The following is a 17143-nucleotide window of genomic DNA, read 5'->3' on the forward strand; positions in this document are numbered from 1 at the left end:
TCGACCTTTGGGCCGTTTGTTAGAGAGAGTGGGCAATCAACGCTAGGTACGCCTGTTGGAGGTCTCTGGACCCCGCTGGACAGGCTCGAGCCGCTGCAGGTCTGAGAAGCCGTGCTGGCGAGCTCGAGTATGCACTGGTCCCAACGGCAAAGGCCGGCACGGACAAACAGTAGCGTACGCACCTTACGCTGTCTCAGAGGGATCTCTCTCTGGGCGGCGCGCAGCTGCCCAAGCGGGTCCCAAAATCCCGCAAAAAGTCACCAATGGCAAAGGCCCTTGGGGAGCCGGGGCAGAGCTGCTAAATGACAGTGATTAGTCACTTAGCCGCCTCTCCACTGCCTGAGGCGAGAGCAAGGGAAAGAGGAGAACAATGCGTGAAGCCAGCAACAGCTGCTCAAAGGCAACTGTGGGAAGCCAGGATTCCCACAATGTATGGTGTCATACTTTCATTTCGATTGTGTCACCTCCCCCCCCCCTCCCAACGACTTCAGATTTTCGAATTAAAAAAATAGTTCACCTACGATCGTGTAAATACGGTATGTATGCTCTCACTAATGCTTTTAAAAACGGTTATTTTCTACACATTGTGTCAAAATAGAACCTGCTGTCTTTCAGGGTTTTTGACGCTTATAATTTTGTTGCACAATTAGAGTGCCTCTGCTTTTTTGTTTAGATTTGATTGATTAGTGCAGAGCTGTGATTTTTATTACATTGTTTACTTGCATTCTGGTAACCTTTATTCTGACTGTGACAATGCTTGAGGCTTTCTCACATTGCACCTCGTGCTGGGGTAATGGCCTGCAGTATGTGTTAGTAAATAAAAACAAAATAATAAAAGCCACCGAGCTCGTCCTGTGATCGTGTGCGCTACTGAGCGCATGCCAACCCCTGGCGCGCTATGTTCTGTGGGAACAAAGGAAAAACACTTGCTGACACAAAAAGGTATTTATTGCTGCAACAACAATAGTGCCGGTTAGCAGCAAAATGTGCTAAGGAATCAAGGTCATCCGACTCGTTGCCAGGGTTATGGGCGAACGTTTGCCCATGAGAGGCACGAGGAAATGCTCCGAGGCCGAATGGGATGATCTCGCGAGGCTTTGCCCCATGAGGCTTTGCCTAGCTGACAGAGAGCGGATCCTGTGCCGGTACGTCCACGAGTTCCCAAAAAGAAAGCTGCCTCCCCCAGCGTGCAGCTATCATGGTGTGTCTGGCCCTAGTGTCACTGCGACTCATGCACCCTCCCTTGTTAGTTTAGTTCTGGTGACTAAGGAGTACGCATCGTGGGAAAGCAAACTCAAAGGGATGGACAGGGATCCTAGTGTTGGGACCAAGAGACCTGAAAAGTTGCATAGGAAATGTTGAATAACACCATCTGTCGGGCTAGTTGGTTGCGATCCATATCAGCAGCGCGAACACCACACCACACAGCGCTCTTTACCTTCTTCTCCTTCTTCCTGTGTGGTGTTCGCGCTGCTGATATGGATAGGAAATGTGTTCTGCTGTACCACTACTGCTTGTGTGCTGCGCCCAGTTTGCTGTATTGGCGCATGTGCCTGTTTTGCAAGCACCCTGCTGCCAGCCTAAGCTCTTGCACATGTCTGCGCAGAGATGGGTCGCCGTGTGGACGACGAAGATGTGGAGGACAGCTCGGAGGATGCACACGACTCGGAGTGGTCCTCAGAGGACGACCCGGAGCGGCTGTGGTGCATTTGCCGCAAACCGCACAATGACAAGTGGGTGCTTGGCTCTCGAAGTTCATTCTGACACGCTGCCGCCTTTGTCCTTAGCTGCTCTCAGTGTCAGTCTGCGTTATACGGTGTGCTTTGGTGAAACTTTTGGGTTCTTAAGTTTATGCAAGATGCAGATTGCAAATCATACGTTGCGTCTTCCTGTGATCCAACCTTTTGGAAAACTTTTGTTATGCTGGTTACAGTAAAATCGCAGTGCTACGAATCTTATGAAGTTCCGGAAAAATATTCATTATACTTGAAATCAATATCGTAAAAATCAAATTTTCTAGTCGATGCAGAAGAAACGTATTCACACAAATTGACTTACGGCTGGCGAACCTCTGCAAGGTCAACCAGCAGACTCTCGGTGTTCCATGGTGACAAGAAAATTCAAACAGTGCTAGACACCTGGACCAGAAAGAGACAAACATGGCGCTGAACACCACTCACGAAACACACGCTGACCTCGGCACCTGGTCCGTAGTATGTCCTCAAACAGTCTCTCGCCTGGCGCCACCACTCGCTCTTGAGAATGTTGCACATTCTCCTGTTGTGCCCTGCAGGAGGACGTAGCCAGCCACAAAGCGCTTGCATATCCGAAGGACAGGTATCGTAACAACAATGCCACGAAGCGGTGCGCGCTCGGCAGATACACACGGCGATGACGGGCGAGAGTACAGCTGGGCTTGACAGGTCGAGATTTTGAAACATAAAAGATGCCCATGTACAAGAATGCCCACTTGTTACCTCTTTGATTACATAGCTGAAGTTGCGGTAGATGCATTTGTCTATAAAGAGGGACGTCATAATGAGAAGATTGCATACATTATGTGTCATACTTAGAGGGAACACGAGAAATGGTTAAACTGGCCTTTAACTCTGGAAACATGGGCTTCACCGCAAAGCAACGAAAAGGTGCAGAGAGCTCAAGAGGAGCCTGAAGCCACGCTCCTGCTTCGCTGTGAAACCTACTTTTTTTTTCTTGCGTTAGGAGCCAGTTAAACCATTTTAATGTTCCCTGTAAATTAGACATATACTGTACATCTGTCTGTCTTTTAGAGTGTTTGAGGCATGTGTACTCTGTCTGCTGTTATTGGTGTCAGTTGATGAGTCTGCCTTTGCTCGGTAGTGTTGCATTGCCAGAATAACACTTAACTTGCTCCTCTAGTTGTGGCATTACTTGAATAAGCCGGCGCAGTAATCCTTAATCTGTTCTTTTGTGTATGCCTCTGAAACAAGCCCAATTTGTCACCTACTGTTTGAATCACTCATCATTTATGGCTGTCTCATCTCAGCCCCTCTTGTTGAAGGCTTCTCAGTCGCCTTCGCTGATGCTCAAGTGGTTTTTGATGCATCCTTGGCTATGAGAGCCACTGCTGTCAAGTAGTCCTGACAGTTGAGCCCATCGCAGAAGCATGCAGAAAGGGAAAGTGCCTTGCAGTGCTTTGTGTAGGTGCAAGTACTAGTTGTTTTTTGTATTTCTGCTGTTTTGTTTCTTCCATTGTTGCATGACCTCAAGTGGTGTTTGGTTCCTTCTGCTTGTGTATTCTTTTGCTTGGTACCGTATTTGCTCAATTCTAAGCACCCTCACCCTGTCTTTTTTTTTTCTCTCTCTGTGCTCCCCACACCCTAAAAAATATGCATTGCAAAAGCACATCTGTGTATCGATAGCAGTCCTCATTATCCTCAACGACAGCTGTGGTTAGGCCTGGCTAGACATGCACACCAATGCGTAGGCTTGCTTTTAGACGGCAGTTAAATTGATGGTTCATCCCAAGAGGTTGCTCACCCAGTGAATGCTTTTTTTTTTTTTCAGGGGCATAATGCACGTATTGTTTATTCTCAATAATTCAGTGTGCATTGATGAGGAAACAATCGCACAGCTTGATACGTGGTAATCAGCCAGGCAAGGGTACACTGACATGGGTAACAGCCTTTTTCGGTGGAGCTAAGTACTGCAGAAGCTCCTGAGAGTGTGGGATGTTCAGATGTGCATGTGCTCATGGTGGCTGGGGCATGACTGCTTGCTAGCATTGTGGGCACACTGGATTGCGCATGATGGCAGGTTGGTTCTGGCACAACATTTGGCTGGCATGGGGCTTTTGTTTTTCATTTTTCTCGTATCAGGCTGCTGGGCACTCGTACTGTACGGGCCTGTACTGTGCTTGTACTGTACGGGCAGTTGTACAGAAAGTGGTGGAAACTGTTTTCCTCTTAATTGCATGTTCAGAACTGGTCGACCCCTAAGTTGAAGTCTTGGCACTCGTCTGTCTTTTCAGATTTGCTCTCAAATGGTTTTGGGGGGATGGGAAGCGTCTCTTTCACGGTCAACTGACCCGAAAGACGCGGGTTCGATCCCGGCCGCGGCGGCCGAATTTCGATGGAGGCAAAATTCTAGAGGCCCGTGTACTGTGCGATGTCAGTGCACGTTCAAGAACCCCAGGTGGTCGAAATTTCCAGAGCCCTTCACTACGGCGGCCCCCATAACCTGAGTCACTTTGTGACGTTAAACCCTAATAAACCAAACCAAACCTTTCATAGATAGTTCATCCGAGCTAAATGTAAGGGGCGTTTGACTCCCGGTGCAGTGAAATTTATGAAACATGCCTGAAAATTTGTTCTTGCGATTCCATTGCTTAAAAAGAAAAAACTGTTGTCGATTTTTAAGCAGGCAGCATATCAAAAACGGGTCTTCCAGAAAGTGCAGTGGACACGAACAGGGTTGCCCGCTTTCTACAGCTTTCTGTCAAGACTGAGGAGGGCCTTGTTGTCCACGAAATGGAAGAGTGCCGTGCAAAATGCATGGCTCTGAAATAGCTCTTGTGGGAAAAAGTGTGCTTCACGTGTGGTGGCATGTCAGAACTACGTTTTTCTGGGGGCCATTCCTCCTCTTCTAGAACCCTCTTGGTGGCACCTATAGGAAGTGCATCATTCTTCAGACCCACTCCGGGCTTCGCTGAGTTGGAAGGTCTTTCTCGTGAGTTAGCAGGATACATTGTTAAATGCACTTCAGTGCAAGTAAGATGGGCTGTGCTACCAAGGCAGTCGTTCAGACTGGAGGGGACAGGGCCATGCGAGGGTGTCCACTGGAGACTTGGCTGTGTCTCCCTTTTGTAGCGAGAGCTACACTATGCCAGCCACTTCGCGAGGTCAGCGTGGCTGCACGGAGTGGCGTCAGAGCACGCAGGTGGTGTGCGCACTTGCCGCATTGGTAGAGGTCAGTTCTGAGGGTGATGTGTCTTCTCCCTCAACTACAATGGGTTCCATGCGCGAAGCTGCGTCTCTAGCGGCGTTTGAGGCTTAGCCTCTTAGCACAGTGCTGTGAAGAAAAGATATGGACTTGCCTCTTGATGTGGTAGTCCATACCGGGAAAGGTTGGTATCGGCAGGTTCCTGACGAGAAGCGGAGGCTGATAATACTAGCTTCAGACGGCTGGGATGAGGTAATCCGGTCATAAAGGATAAAGTTTGCGGAGCGCATGTGAAGTGAGTCCGCTCACATGGCCTCCGAACGCTGCGTCGTGTGTCTTACTTTCAAGAAAAACCTAAGCGTAGCCAGGGGTATGTACCTCTCGCTACTCTGCCACGTTTAACCAGAGCTAAACCACAGCCAATTTTTTTGCGTTTCAGTTTTTATGGCATAGACAACTTCTTCCAGCTGAACTTCACTACAGTAAGGTAGCAACACGATTCCAGCAAGCATGTTCAGGGGTTTGGCACAATTTGCCCATGCTGTGTGCCATATTTACTCGCTTAATTAACCCACTTTTTTTTCAAGAAAAGTTGTAGTCGATCCGGGAGGAAGGTTCCTTACGGAGAAAAAAAAACGACCGATTTTTTTGTAAGCGTTAAAATTTCATATCATACACCTGCCTGCCCGCTTGTCCATCCATCTGTCCGTCAGTCCATTTGTCTGTTCACCCTTCCGTCTGCCCATACATGTCCGTGTCACATTCATGTCACCGGTGTTCAGCATAGTTCACTTCAAAGGGTGTTTGCTGTGTCATGGTGTGATCGAACAGTTTTGTGATTGTCAATGGCGCCGGCCAATCGTGGCGAGATGAAGAAGTGAACACGCTGAACACCAGTGCTGAACAACACTTGTTACTGTCGTCACTGCCATCGGACATTCACATCACCCGTAGCTCATTGGCAGCTTCTGGATGCTTATGACCTTGATGGTCGTTTTAGGTTGAAACAGGTGAAACCTTTAATGGTGTTCATTTCTGTGCACTTCTTTGTTTGTTGTGCAAGTGGTTCGCTTCCTACTGAAATAGCAGAGCATAGTTTTGCTTCACGGCCGCTCCATTGAAGTGGAACCTCATGCAGAGAGTTCTTTGCTGTACTAGCAGACTTTTTCGACCACTCCAATGGGGCCCCCGCGGTGGCTCAGTGGTTACGGCGCTCGGCTGCTGACCCGAAAGACGCGGGTTCGATCCCGGCCGCGGCGGTTGAATTGCTTTGGGGGAGAAATTCTAGAGGCCCGTGTACTGTGCTATGCCAGTGCACGTTAAAGAACCCCAGGTGGTCGAACTTTCCGGAGCCCTTCACTACGGCATCTCTCATGGCCTTAGTTGCTTTGGGACGTTAAACCCCATGAACCAACCAACCAACCTACTCCAGTGGGTGATTGACCAGGAACCTAAGTTACATCATTTTGGGGAAGGTTTCTCTGAAAGGCATTCATCATAACAGGGTCCACCTGCAGGAAGTTTCGTCAGTGCCACATGCGTTGCAGAGCAGTTGAAGCATACTTCAGTGTAGGGATGCACAGTGGATAAAATTTGATCAGTCTGAAGGGCCAGTGTCATCAAACCACGCATGAGGTGGCGGTACACAGGGGGGGCTGCACAGTGCAGGTTTGCAGGTGGCAGGGAGTCAGGTGCTGGGTGCTTACAATCGAACCAGTACGGTATGCAGGTGTTGGAAGCTCTCCTGTCTGACCCACATGCACTAACAAATGCAGGCTACTCCATCAAGCACGGGGCAAATCTAGAGAGAGTCCATCTCGAGGGTAAGCTTGTCACTGCGAAGGCGCTGTGTGTGTCTCTGTGCCCATCGGCAACTGTGTCCTGCCTCAGTTAAGTCTTGAAGAGCTAGTAGCTCGGAATTTGGTTGCATCAAGGATAGACGGCATAGCATAAGGAAGGCTGGAGTTGGAAAGCACAGGAGCTGGGTTCACAGCGAGAGCACTGATATAGCAAGGGCATGAAAGCCTGGCGAGACTGTTCAGTCAGCATCCTCCTGAAGTTTGGTTTATGCAAGAGAGAGGGGGAAAGGACAAATGCGGAGATACTGCATTGGTACAAGTGCATCTAGACACTCAGTATGCATTGTTTTAATTTGCTCGTACGGGTAGACTGCCACTGTTTTTCATGAAGCTGCAAGTGGGTTCTGTAAATTTGCATTGGTTTTACTTTCCCTCGCAGTGCTTGACGCCCTTTCTTTTCAGTGCTGCCCATGCTTTGCAATCACGCATTTCTCCACGGTGCACCACCGCAAACTCGCTCCCTTGTGCAGAAGCAGCAGCGCTGGATGTTGTGTTTGTATGCAAAACCTGGCTCCTGCTGAAGAGCGCTTGTTCATTCCAAAATTCTAAATGGTGTGACGCTGCCAGCTTTGAAAGATGTTGCCCTCTTGAGCTGGACTTGGCTGGCACATCCAGGGCTGCTTTTCTTTTGAGGCAGGTTGGCACACCTGCCATCTGGGTGCACGCATGTGTGGGAACTTGCACGTGCTGTGGGGTGTGCTCGCTCTTGCTGCACCTGTGTTCTGCTCTGCTGGTGTGTGTGCCTGTACCTGGTGGCAGGAGTGGTTTAGTTGAGACAGACGTGAACGTGAATGCCTCTGCCTGCATCTTGCCTCTTTGCTGTTGGCCAAACATGAGCTTTATTGAATACGTTGAGGCACTCGCTTACCTTTGCAGTCTGCTAGCTGCTTGCTGCTGCAAATCTTCAGGCATAAGGGATTAGTCTAGTTTGCCATGGGCAATCTGAGAATGGCAGTGAGGTATGCCAGCCACGTGTACAGGGTCGTCCACTCTTAAGGTGAACACGCAAGCGCGTGGTCGTGCCCCGCTGCACACCAGTGCATCCAACGTGGCTGCAAATAGAAGCAAAGAGGCACAGGTGCAGAGGGAACTGGAGGTGGTGCTTCCCTATGTCTCCTGCAGTGAGGGCTGCTTTCGAACGTTGTAGGGGATGATGCGAAGCATCACCTCCAGTTCTGTCTCTGTGCCTGCGCCACTTCGGTTCAATGTGCAGGGGTGCCAAGACCCACCGGCTGTGCATTTTAGCACGGTAGCTGTAAAGGCCCCGTTCACCAGAAAATCCGGTGTCGACGTTGTCGGCGTCAGTGTTGTGAGCGAAAGATCACGGGCATGGCTCTCGCGGGTGTTCTTCGGAGAGGGACCTAAGAGGAAGGTGGGCCACATAGGTCCGTGGTCCTGCAGCATCATCACAGCCTGCCCATTGGATAGTGAACAAACTGCCCACGGGCAGGTGGCAGTTAAAATAGTAATAGCTCATGCTTGGGAAGAGCCACCTGAGCTGCAGAGGGGCATGAGGACTCTGGGGGATCTATGAACGTGAAGTAGAGAACGACCTTCTGCATACATGGAAATTAAACCATTACAGTCGTGTCATACCCTTAAAGCGGGACTGAAGTGTCCCCTCGAATTTTATTCCAATAATACAGCATCACGAGGGCACACTTTGTGCCGCTTGAACCTATGATCATTGGATTCAGGGATCATCAAGTGCTCAGTTCAGTCGCTTTCAGTCACGCCTAACACTAACTGTGCTCGACTCGGTGAGTGGGGATGGAGTTCGGTTGACAGCTTCTTTCAGTGGCACTGCAAACTTCCACTGCCACCCTCAAGCTTTCCCAACTGTTAAATGGTAAACAGCAACAAGAAATAAAACAGCAGAAATTATAAGTGTTTCGTGTAATTGTAAGCTAGTTTAACTTGCTCAGTGGCTATGGTGCTCGGTTGCTGGCCCAAAAGACACGGGTTCGATCCCGGCCGCGGCGGCTAGAATTTCTTTGGAGGAGAAATTCTAGAGGCCCGTGTGCTGTGCGATGTCAGTGCATGTTAAAGAACCCCAGGTGGTCGAAATTTCTGGAGCCCTTCACTACGGCGTCTCTCATAGCCTTAGTCGCTTTGGGACGGTAAACCCCACAAAACCAAACCAAACCAAAGCTTCTTTTTTTTGTTAGCTGCATCCGACCCACTTTTTATTCTCCCACTGTGCATAGGCTAAAAGCCTGTTGTTGCATTTGCTCCTAACGCCACACATTGCGTGCCTCATTGTCATTTCGGTTGACTTTTGAGTCAGAACTTGTAGCAGCACCATGTATGTAGACTGCATTTTCAGTGTGCCGTTATTGGTCCTTTAAAACAGCATTCTGAAATTTGTGTTTGCTTCTGTCTTAAAAGTTCTTGCTGGCTTATAGCTAGAACAAAACATCTAGAACATTCGGTCAGGGAGGTAATTTGGGGAGCGGCCCTTTCTTGACATTTCTGCTAAAATGCTGTGGACAAAGCAGTAATGCCCTGTGTGCTGTGAGGGTTGAACTGGGAATAGACGATATGCGAAACTGCTTGGCAGTCTGGCAACACCGTGCCCCACAGTTTCCGGTTTCTATCCAGGTTTGCTCGAGCTTGTCGAGCTGGTGCGTTGTTTGCTATGTGTAGTTTCTTGATACCAGTGTAGCTGTCGTGAATCTCGCGGGTGGAATTTCAGAAGCCAAGCTTAACCCGCGGCGCTGCGTGCACTGCTCATTGTTTACCAAATGCAAGTCCTTTCAATCAGCGGCAGTGTGCTCGATCCTACTCTGTCCTCAGCCTCACTTGAAGTTTGCCCCTTTGGCACTGATGACAGCAATAATCGGCACTGGAAAGTGGGTTGGAAAGTTGAACTCTGTGCCATTGTCGTTGTAATGCGTGCGTTGAAGCACTGCTTCAGGCGTTGTGCATTATCATCGCTATTTTATTTTCGAGTGGATGCAGATTCATGTGGTAGGGTAGCAAGGGGTTATTTTGTGCTGAGTGCACAGATGTGTTGACTAACTTCTGTGGCAGCGCGAACTATCGTGCTCGCCAACACTAGCAGCTGCGTGAATTGCAGTATAGTCACACAAGACCGTCGGTCAGCTGAATAATGCCTGCAATCTGCAGTTCTCATCTGTGGTTTTCGACGTCATTGTTTCAGAGCCTGGCACTGTTGCTAGCGCTGATTTGTGCTCTTTTAGCTTCTGTGGAGGAAAGTTGGCGTATACAGTCGAGCCCACTTATAACAATACTGGTTATAACAATGGTCAGTCGTGGCGCCATCAGCTTTGCCATGTGTTCTGTGGTAAAGTAAACTGCTTATAGCAATGCAGTCAGGGCACATTATTGGTTATAACAATTAAATCCGGTAATTGAGTGTCAACCATTGTAGAAAAAAAAACCAAGGAAATGCTACAACCACACCAGCAAAACCATGCTTACAACACAAAAGCGTGCGCGTGTGGGGCCGACAATGGACTGAGCTGGAGCAAGGTGGGTTGCTGGGCGAGTTGGTTGGGGTACATCTTGAGAAAAACAGCGCTTGTAGACAAAGGACCAGCGCAGTTGTGTGTCCTTCTTGTTCTGGTCCTTTGTCTGCAAGCGCTGTTTTTCTCAAGACTGAGCTGGCGCAGCAATGCCACGAAAGCAAAAAAACCCGTGAATGCGTTCCCCTGAGCAAAAGGCCCATGCAGAGAAGAAAGCAGGGAGCATGGTAGGGAGCTCTGGCGGAGCAATCCATTGTTAACGTTTCTGAGGGGTGCGCCGCTCACAGAAAAAAAATGTGAAGATGCATTTTTCTTTGTTTTTACACTCTGAGCTACGGCTGGCACTGGCAGCGCGTACGTTGTCCCATCTTCCGCTGTTCTTCGCTAACTTCCCCACGGTCCCCGCTTCACAAATTTCCCATGTCCCTGGGGCAGGCGTCATCGCGTCAGGAGAGCTGCTGCATTGCTGCATTGGCTACGCACGCCATGCGTACCCCAATCAGTCGGTGCAGTGCGCGTGCGTGCAGCCAGCGCGGTTTTTCTCACGTCAGCTGTCGCCGCACCATTAATTCTGCATGCTTCTTGAATATCCCATAAGAATCATTCTGGAAAGCTGGCTAGATTCCTGTGATGTGGAGGTGTGCGAAGCTCCCGGTGGTGCAGTGATGGTGGTGCTTTGGTCATCGGTGAACGGTGAACATTGTTCTGGTTCCCTGAAGTTCGAATTAATGACCTTTTACAGGCATTAGGACAATCAAATCCCTCCGAGTATTTACTGTCAGTAAATGCTCTGAAGTTTGTCATCTTTTCTTTTTTTCGGCACAACCCTCTTATAACAATTATTGGCTATAACAATGGTATTTCCATGGCACTTGAATATTGTTATAAGTGGGCTTGACTGTATAATTCAGAATACTGTAAGCAGGGACACTGCTTTTTTTTTTTTTTTTTTTTTTCTGATCTCCTACTTGCAATATTAAATTGAATGGCATTTTTATTTTGTAACAAGATGTTGCGAGGAAAGCCGGGAAAAAGTTCTATAAACAGCTTGAGAGGTCCAGAGTTCCTCTTCGCACACCAGCATTAATTAGAGAGAGAGCCTACAGCAGTAGGGCATGCACGGACTTGATACGCTGGTCAAGGATACGCTGGTCAAGCTGTGTGTGCAGGTGTGAAATTCCCATGTTTGGTTGCTTCCGACACTCAATTAGCTTGCTCCCAAAGCTGGACTAGTAGCTTTGTTGCAGAGAAAGGTGTTACAGTTTGCCATAATGATAATAAAATCAGACGGCCTGAAGCATCTATGACTTGGAAATGCATCCCTTCTTCACGATAAGATAGCTACATTATCTTCTTTTTGAACAACTTCAAGTGCAGGAATCCTGAAAAAAAAAAAAAAACAGTCACACCTCAGTTTTTATACACAATGTGTATTACATCAGAAAGATGCATTAACATCATCACAAAGATGCATAACATGCAGGCGTAATCACTTGACATTAGAAGAAAACAGCGCGTGGCACCTCTCAACAACTCTGTGGTGAAAAGAGCTTTCTAGCCCTTCTAGATAATAATGGAACACGAGATGAACTCAACTGAACATGTAGAAAACTAAGCAGTAATCAGCATATGGTTCTTTGAGTGCACCAGCGATCGAGGTACTGAATGCCCATGGCCATGATTTGCCGGAAAATTAGTGAACATGCTTCTTCGCAATTAGACTACATGCTTGAGCAACACAGGCTTAGGCCGGCCGAAAAAATTTGCCTCCTCTGTTGCTTTGTTCCAAGTATGCGTCGATAGGTTCACATCCCACTGACTGTGCGCTATCAGAGAGTTAGTAAACGCGCGAAATCTGCTCCTAATCTTGATCAGGGGGAACAAGGACTCTGATCCCTATCCTAATTATCTGATCCTTATCCTAAGGATTATCCTAATCCTTATCCGAATATGCCTACCTTATAGATGACTTGGAATCTTTGCAAAACCATGACGTTAGATTCATGTTTTCTGATTATTCTCGTCATACTAGCATCACCGCACTAAAGGCTCACTCTGAACTTGATACGTTATCACATCGCCCCAAACTATCACGCTTGACCCTTTTCCATAAACTTTACCATCATGTTCTGCTCCATAACGATTTTTTTCAATCACTTGAATCTTTTTTTCCATGTCGCGACCATTGGCTGAAAGTTAAACGGAAAGTTAAACGCATATCATGCCACACTTCTGCTTTTGCTAACTCTTTGGTACCGCGTACTATAGTCGACTGGAATAATCTACCATCACACATCGCTTCTGAAAGGGATCTTAACAAGTTTGAGGACCTTCTAACCCAAATGTCTGTTTAGCTTTACTAATTGATTGTACCACTTGCTGCATTCGGCTGTTTTATTATTTTGTTTTGTTCCTGCGGTTGTTATGCCTCTAAAACACTACCTGTTCTTTTTTCGTGTAAATTACAATGTATACTACAGGTTTTTGTTTTGTTTTCTACATGCGCTTTCTGTATTTATGTATTGCACCTTGGTGCTTGCTCATTCTTATTTTGCGTTGTGTGTCATTGCTCCCCCCTATGTAATACCCTCGATTGAGGGCCTTTAGGGGTTTATTGAATAAATAAATAAATAAATAAATGAATAAATAATTTAACATCAAATCACCTAAAAAGCTTTATGAAAAATCGGTGCAGAAAGCAAAAGCCGTGCGCTGGTTGGCGTGCTGACACACAACTCGCGTGTCATTTGGTGTCATTAAAATGTTGGCACTGAGTACAAAAAAAAAATTAAAAAGTGAGAAGCTGAAATGTACCGGGTTCCCTCTTGCATCATGGTGTCTTCGCAGAATGCACAGGGCAGCACAACGGTGCATTGGCATTTCGCGTTTCAAACGAAGTGCAGCCTTTTTTTTTTTTTTTAACCCAACGTAAGGCAGCGGTTTTGTTTTCCCTACCGAACCAACAGGGCGGGCCTAGTTCTCAGAGCGTCAAGAGATGGCGCTGCACATTTCGCATATCGTCCATTCTCTGACAGATCGGGCCTAAAGCAGTAATATGTAACTGTGGGTTGACGTGTTGCTCCAGCTTGTTCATGTCACTGATAAGTTACCAGTACCTTGTGCGTTCATCTGTATTGTGCGTTCCCTTTGCAGTCCCCCCATGTTGCAGCAATTCACTAACGTCATGATATCTAGCCTGGAAATAGGGGGATGTTCTGCTGTTACTTGTTGAGCGACATTGGGTAACACGTTGGTGACACTTTTACACTTAGCGTGTGGCTTACAGAGGCACAAGAGATGGTGTCCGCTAGCCAGCTGTACTGGCCTGTGAGCGGCACAGCAGCAGGAGGAGGAGAGAAAAACCTTATTTGAGGCTGGTACTGGAGCCCAGGGAAAAAGAGCAGTGGAAGCAATGTAACAGCAATCATCATTCCATGAGCCAGTTCCCAAAGCTTCCAGCTGAGGCTGCTGAAGCCGTATATGAGGGGGAGACTTTGGCCCTGTAAGGAGCAGTTTTAAGGCTAGCGGCACTGTCCAGGAGCTAAAGTTGGTTTGAAACATAGGCACTCGGCATGCACCAGTGTGCAGGCACCACCAAAGAGTTGCGCAAAGTGGCTGTTTCCGCACAATCGTGGTGCAGCACCTTTCTATGCGGGTTAGCTGCGTTTTGGCCGAAGGTGGACGCGAAAGGGGCTTGTTGCAGCAACATACTGCGGAAGTGCTGGAATGGGGCTGTGCTAGCCTTTTCGGCATGCACCTGGTGATTGTGGCACTCAACATGATTGGTTTGTGATAGTTGGGAGGACGAAGAGCGCAGTACCCTGCATGGTCAGTGTAGGACTGACAGCTCAGCCACTGAATGGGGTGATTGGAAGGGACATAGTGGAGGAGGGGAGGCAGTGTCTCGCATAGAGGCCATGGGCGGCTGGACTCTGCCCTTGTAAAAGGCTCCGATTGCTTTGGAATGACAACGTCCTGTATGGTATCCTTTCAGAACGCTAAAATGCTTTGTTCCTGTTGCTGTATCTGGATGGCATTCTGCACAGGGGAGTAAGAGTTCTGCTTTGACTTTTGTACCCTATTTGCTGGCATTCAGTGTAATTGATCACGATTGCCATGTCATGTGTGGTTTTTGGTGTAATTCTTGTAAACTCTTAGCTTTGTGGGTCCGAGGGGAACAAACAGTAATGCCGTTTCTCATGCTTGTGTGGCAATTTCGTTAACTCTTAAAATTTTTTGAAATGCCATTCAGTTCGTGTAGTGTCACTTAGTTGGTAAGTACATTGAGCCCTTCAGTGTCAATTTAGCCAACGAAGCAGTGCAATCCTTTTTTTTGCTTGTTTGTTTTGCTGGGCATCGCATAAAAAGAAGAGCAAAAATTCCTTCCTTTGCTTTTTCGTTCCTTTTAATTATGATCTGGAGCAAACCTGTGTTAACGCTCTGAAAAGATTAGTGTAGTGGAAGCGGCAGGAGTCCTTGGTGTGCCCATTTCGAAAGGGCGCTGAAACAAGAATGCTTGGGTTAGTTTTGTAGGGGTTGTTATGAAAAACTAGATAAGCTTTTAAAGTTTTGGTGCCAGCATCGTGCAGCCTGAGCAGTGTTGGCTGTTCTGCTAGCAAATATGGTACAAAAGGAGGAGACGCAAAAGGCACAAGCCTTTTGCAGGTCGAGTTGTGTCTTCTTGTTTCTTTCAGTGTCACCGGTGTAAGATCATGCGTGTAATTTTACCACCCTCATCATCACCATCATCATCATCATGCATGAGTGAGTGAGTGAGGTACTTTGAATTGGCTGTACTTGCATGTCTGAGGCATAGCATTTCTGCATGCAGTAAGTGTTGGGCTACGCTTTCTTTTGTCAATCACTTACTCTACTTGACGAGTAGAAAAGTGCCGCCCACTCAGCATGGCTGTTAACAGTTCTGTTTCTACGGTTGCATAGCCTGTCGCGTTTCACTTCACTAGGGCAGTAATTTTCTGTACGCAGTAAAGTGCGTAACTCACCGTGGTCCCATCATATCATCAACCCGTGCACCAAGGCCCACTAAGTGACCGTAGGCCTCGCAGGTAGTTTGGCCAGGTCAGTAGTAAACCTGCCCGACTGTGTAGAATGGCCCGTGCTTTCTGACTGCTCGCCCAAGAGGTGCCGGGGCTAAAGGTGGCCCGCTTGGGTCGTGGCTGGTCTCTGGTGGCGTGTGCAGGTTCATGATAGAGTGTGACCGGTGCAAGGACTGGTTTCACGGCACGTGTGTGGGCGTGACGCGGCAGCAGGGGCGCCTGCTTGAGAAGGAGAACAAGGAGTGGGTCTGCCCCAAGTGCTCCAAGGGTGAGTCACCATGGTTGCCATCACCATCCGCTAATGGAAGGCCATCATCCAGTTGTGTGAAATCGGAAGAGAGTGCAGGTTGTTGCGCTTCCCTAGTTTCTGCCTATTTACTGCTTTCCTATTTTCTCGCCAAAGTGATGACAGAACGCTTGTTTCGGTAGCTGAAGTTTTGGACAGCATGAGCGTGCCTACTGCCTTGTTCTAACCACGAGGGACTCGTCTGCAGAGCGAGCACGGGGTGAAGCTTGTATGTTTAGTGAGCAGATTTCTTTTTGCTGCCAAATTTTGTCTGCTGTTGGGTCTGCTTACAATCAGCATTACCATCGTGCAGCGTTTGTTCAGTACAATCGCAGTGTCACGTGAAGGAGTGAAATTAATGTGCACTCTGTACACTGCAAAGGAATGAGAGAAGCCAACAGCCACAGAAACCAAGGGAAACAGGGGATTTTTTTTTAATTATTTATTTATTTTGGGCTGTTTTATTTAGAATATTACTGAATACGTTATCGCTTAAAGCTAATTGATTAGAAAAGCAGAAGAAAAAACAACCACATGCCGCCGGTGGGATCCGAACCCACGACCTCCCAGGAATATTCTAAATCGAACAGCCCAAAATAAATAAATAATTTAAAAAAATCCCGTTTCCCTTGGTTTCTGTGGCTGTTGGCTTCTCTCATATTTATAACGAGCCCCTCATTCCCCTTCTCTTATTTGCTTAATTGCTTAGCGAGGGCCTCGGTTCTGGCAGCCTTGACGCCATAGGAAGCATAAGAGGGTTCTCACACAGCTTCCACCCCCGCAGTTCGATGACGTTCTACGTCACATCAGCGGTAACTCAGGACGTGCTACGTCCGCCGCTTTTGAACGTGGGTGGCGCTGATGAACGCTCTCAAGTTTAGGTTATTTGTAAAACATAAATACCCCCGCAAGCAGAAGATTTGACAGCCGTCGCCGTAGCTCAGCAGTAGAGCACCGGACGCGTAATTCGGAGGTCGTGGGTTCAGATCCCACCGGCGGCATGTGGTTTGTTTTTTCTTCCGCTTTTCTAATCAATTAGCTTTTAGCGATAACGTATTCAGTAATATTCTAAATCAAACAGCCCAAAATAATAAATAATTAAAAAGAAATCCCGTTTCCCTTGGTTTCTGTGGCTGTTGGCTTCTCTCATATTTACTGCAAAGGAATGCTTGTTAACTGATAGAAATTTCAATTGCACTGCCAGTTAATTTGTGCATACCAGCATTATTGGACGTTTCCAAGAACTGGTACGTTAAAACTACTTTTTATGCCCCGCAGCAAATCAATCGCTAGTAGGTAATTGTTGGCACTGTCAAAAATTAGCCAGTGAAACCCAAGGTGTGCATCTGCTTAATCAGTTAATTTGTACCTGAACTTGAACTGCTGAATTCTGAAAATAGCCCCCGTTAAAAAAAAAAAAAAAAAAAAAAAAAAAACTGGAAAACGAGAGGCCCCAAATATCGCCCAAATGAGGGGTCTTTGATGTGGTTGCTGTTAAGATGAACGTGCGAGGCTCATGGAGAAAGGGTGTGG

General features: G+C 47.5%; 1 protein-coding gene across 9 annotated transcripts in view; it reads left to right on the top strand.

The window, feature by feature from the left end:
- Window positions 1-17143, top strand: part of pps (protein partner of snf) — a 150772-nt gene that overhangs the window by 92587 nt on the left and 41042 nt on the right. For 7 of the 9 annotated variants that reach the window (XM_089558612.1, XM_089558620.1, XM_089558628.1 and 4 more), the window contains 3 exons: window positions 1607-1733; window positions 6696-6743; window positions 15468-15592. In XM_089558612.1, coding sequence (XP_089414738.1) covers window positions 1607-1733; window positions 6696-6743; window positions 15468-15592 — 300 coding nt within the window. The remainder of the gene's footprint in view (window positions 1-1606; window positions 1734-6695; window positions 6744-15467; window positions 15593-17143) is intronic. The other 2 variants (XM_089558658.1, XM_089558647.1) reach the window with 1 other exon arrangement.

The sequence above is a fragment of the Amblyomma mixtum genome, chromosome 1 (genome assembly GCF_055824585.1).
Source record: "Amblyomma mixtum isolate Tamu chromosome 1, ASM5582458v1, whole genome shotgun sequence".
In the NCBI taxonomy this organism is placed as follows: Eukaryota; Metazoa; Arthropoda; class Arachnida; order Ixodida; family Ixodidae; genus Amblyomma; species Amblyomma mixtum.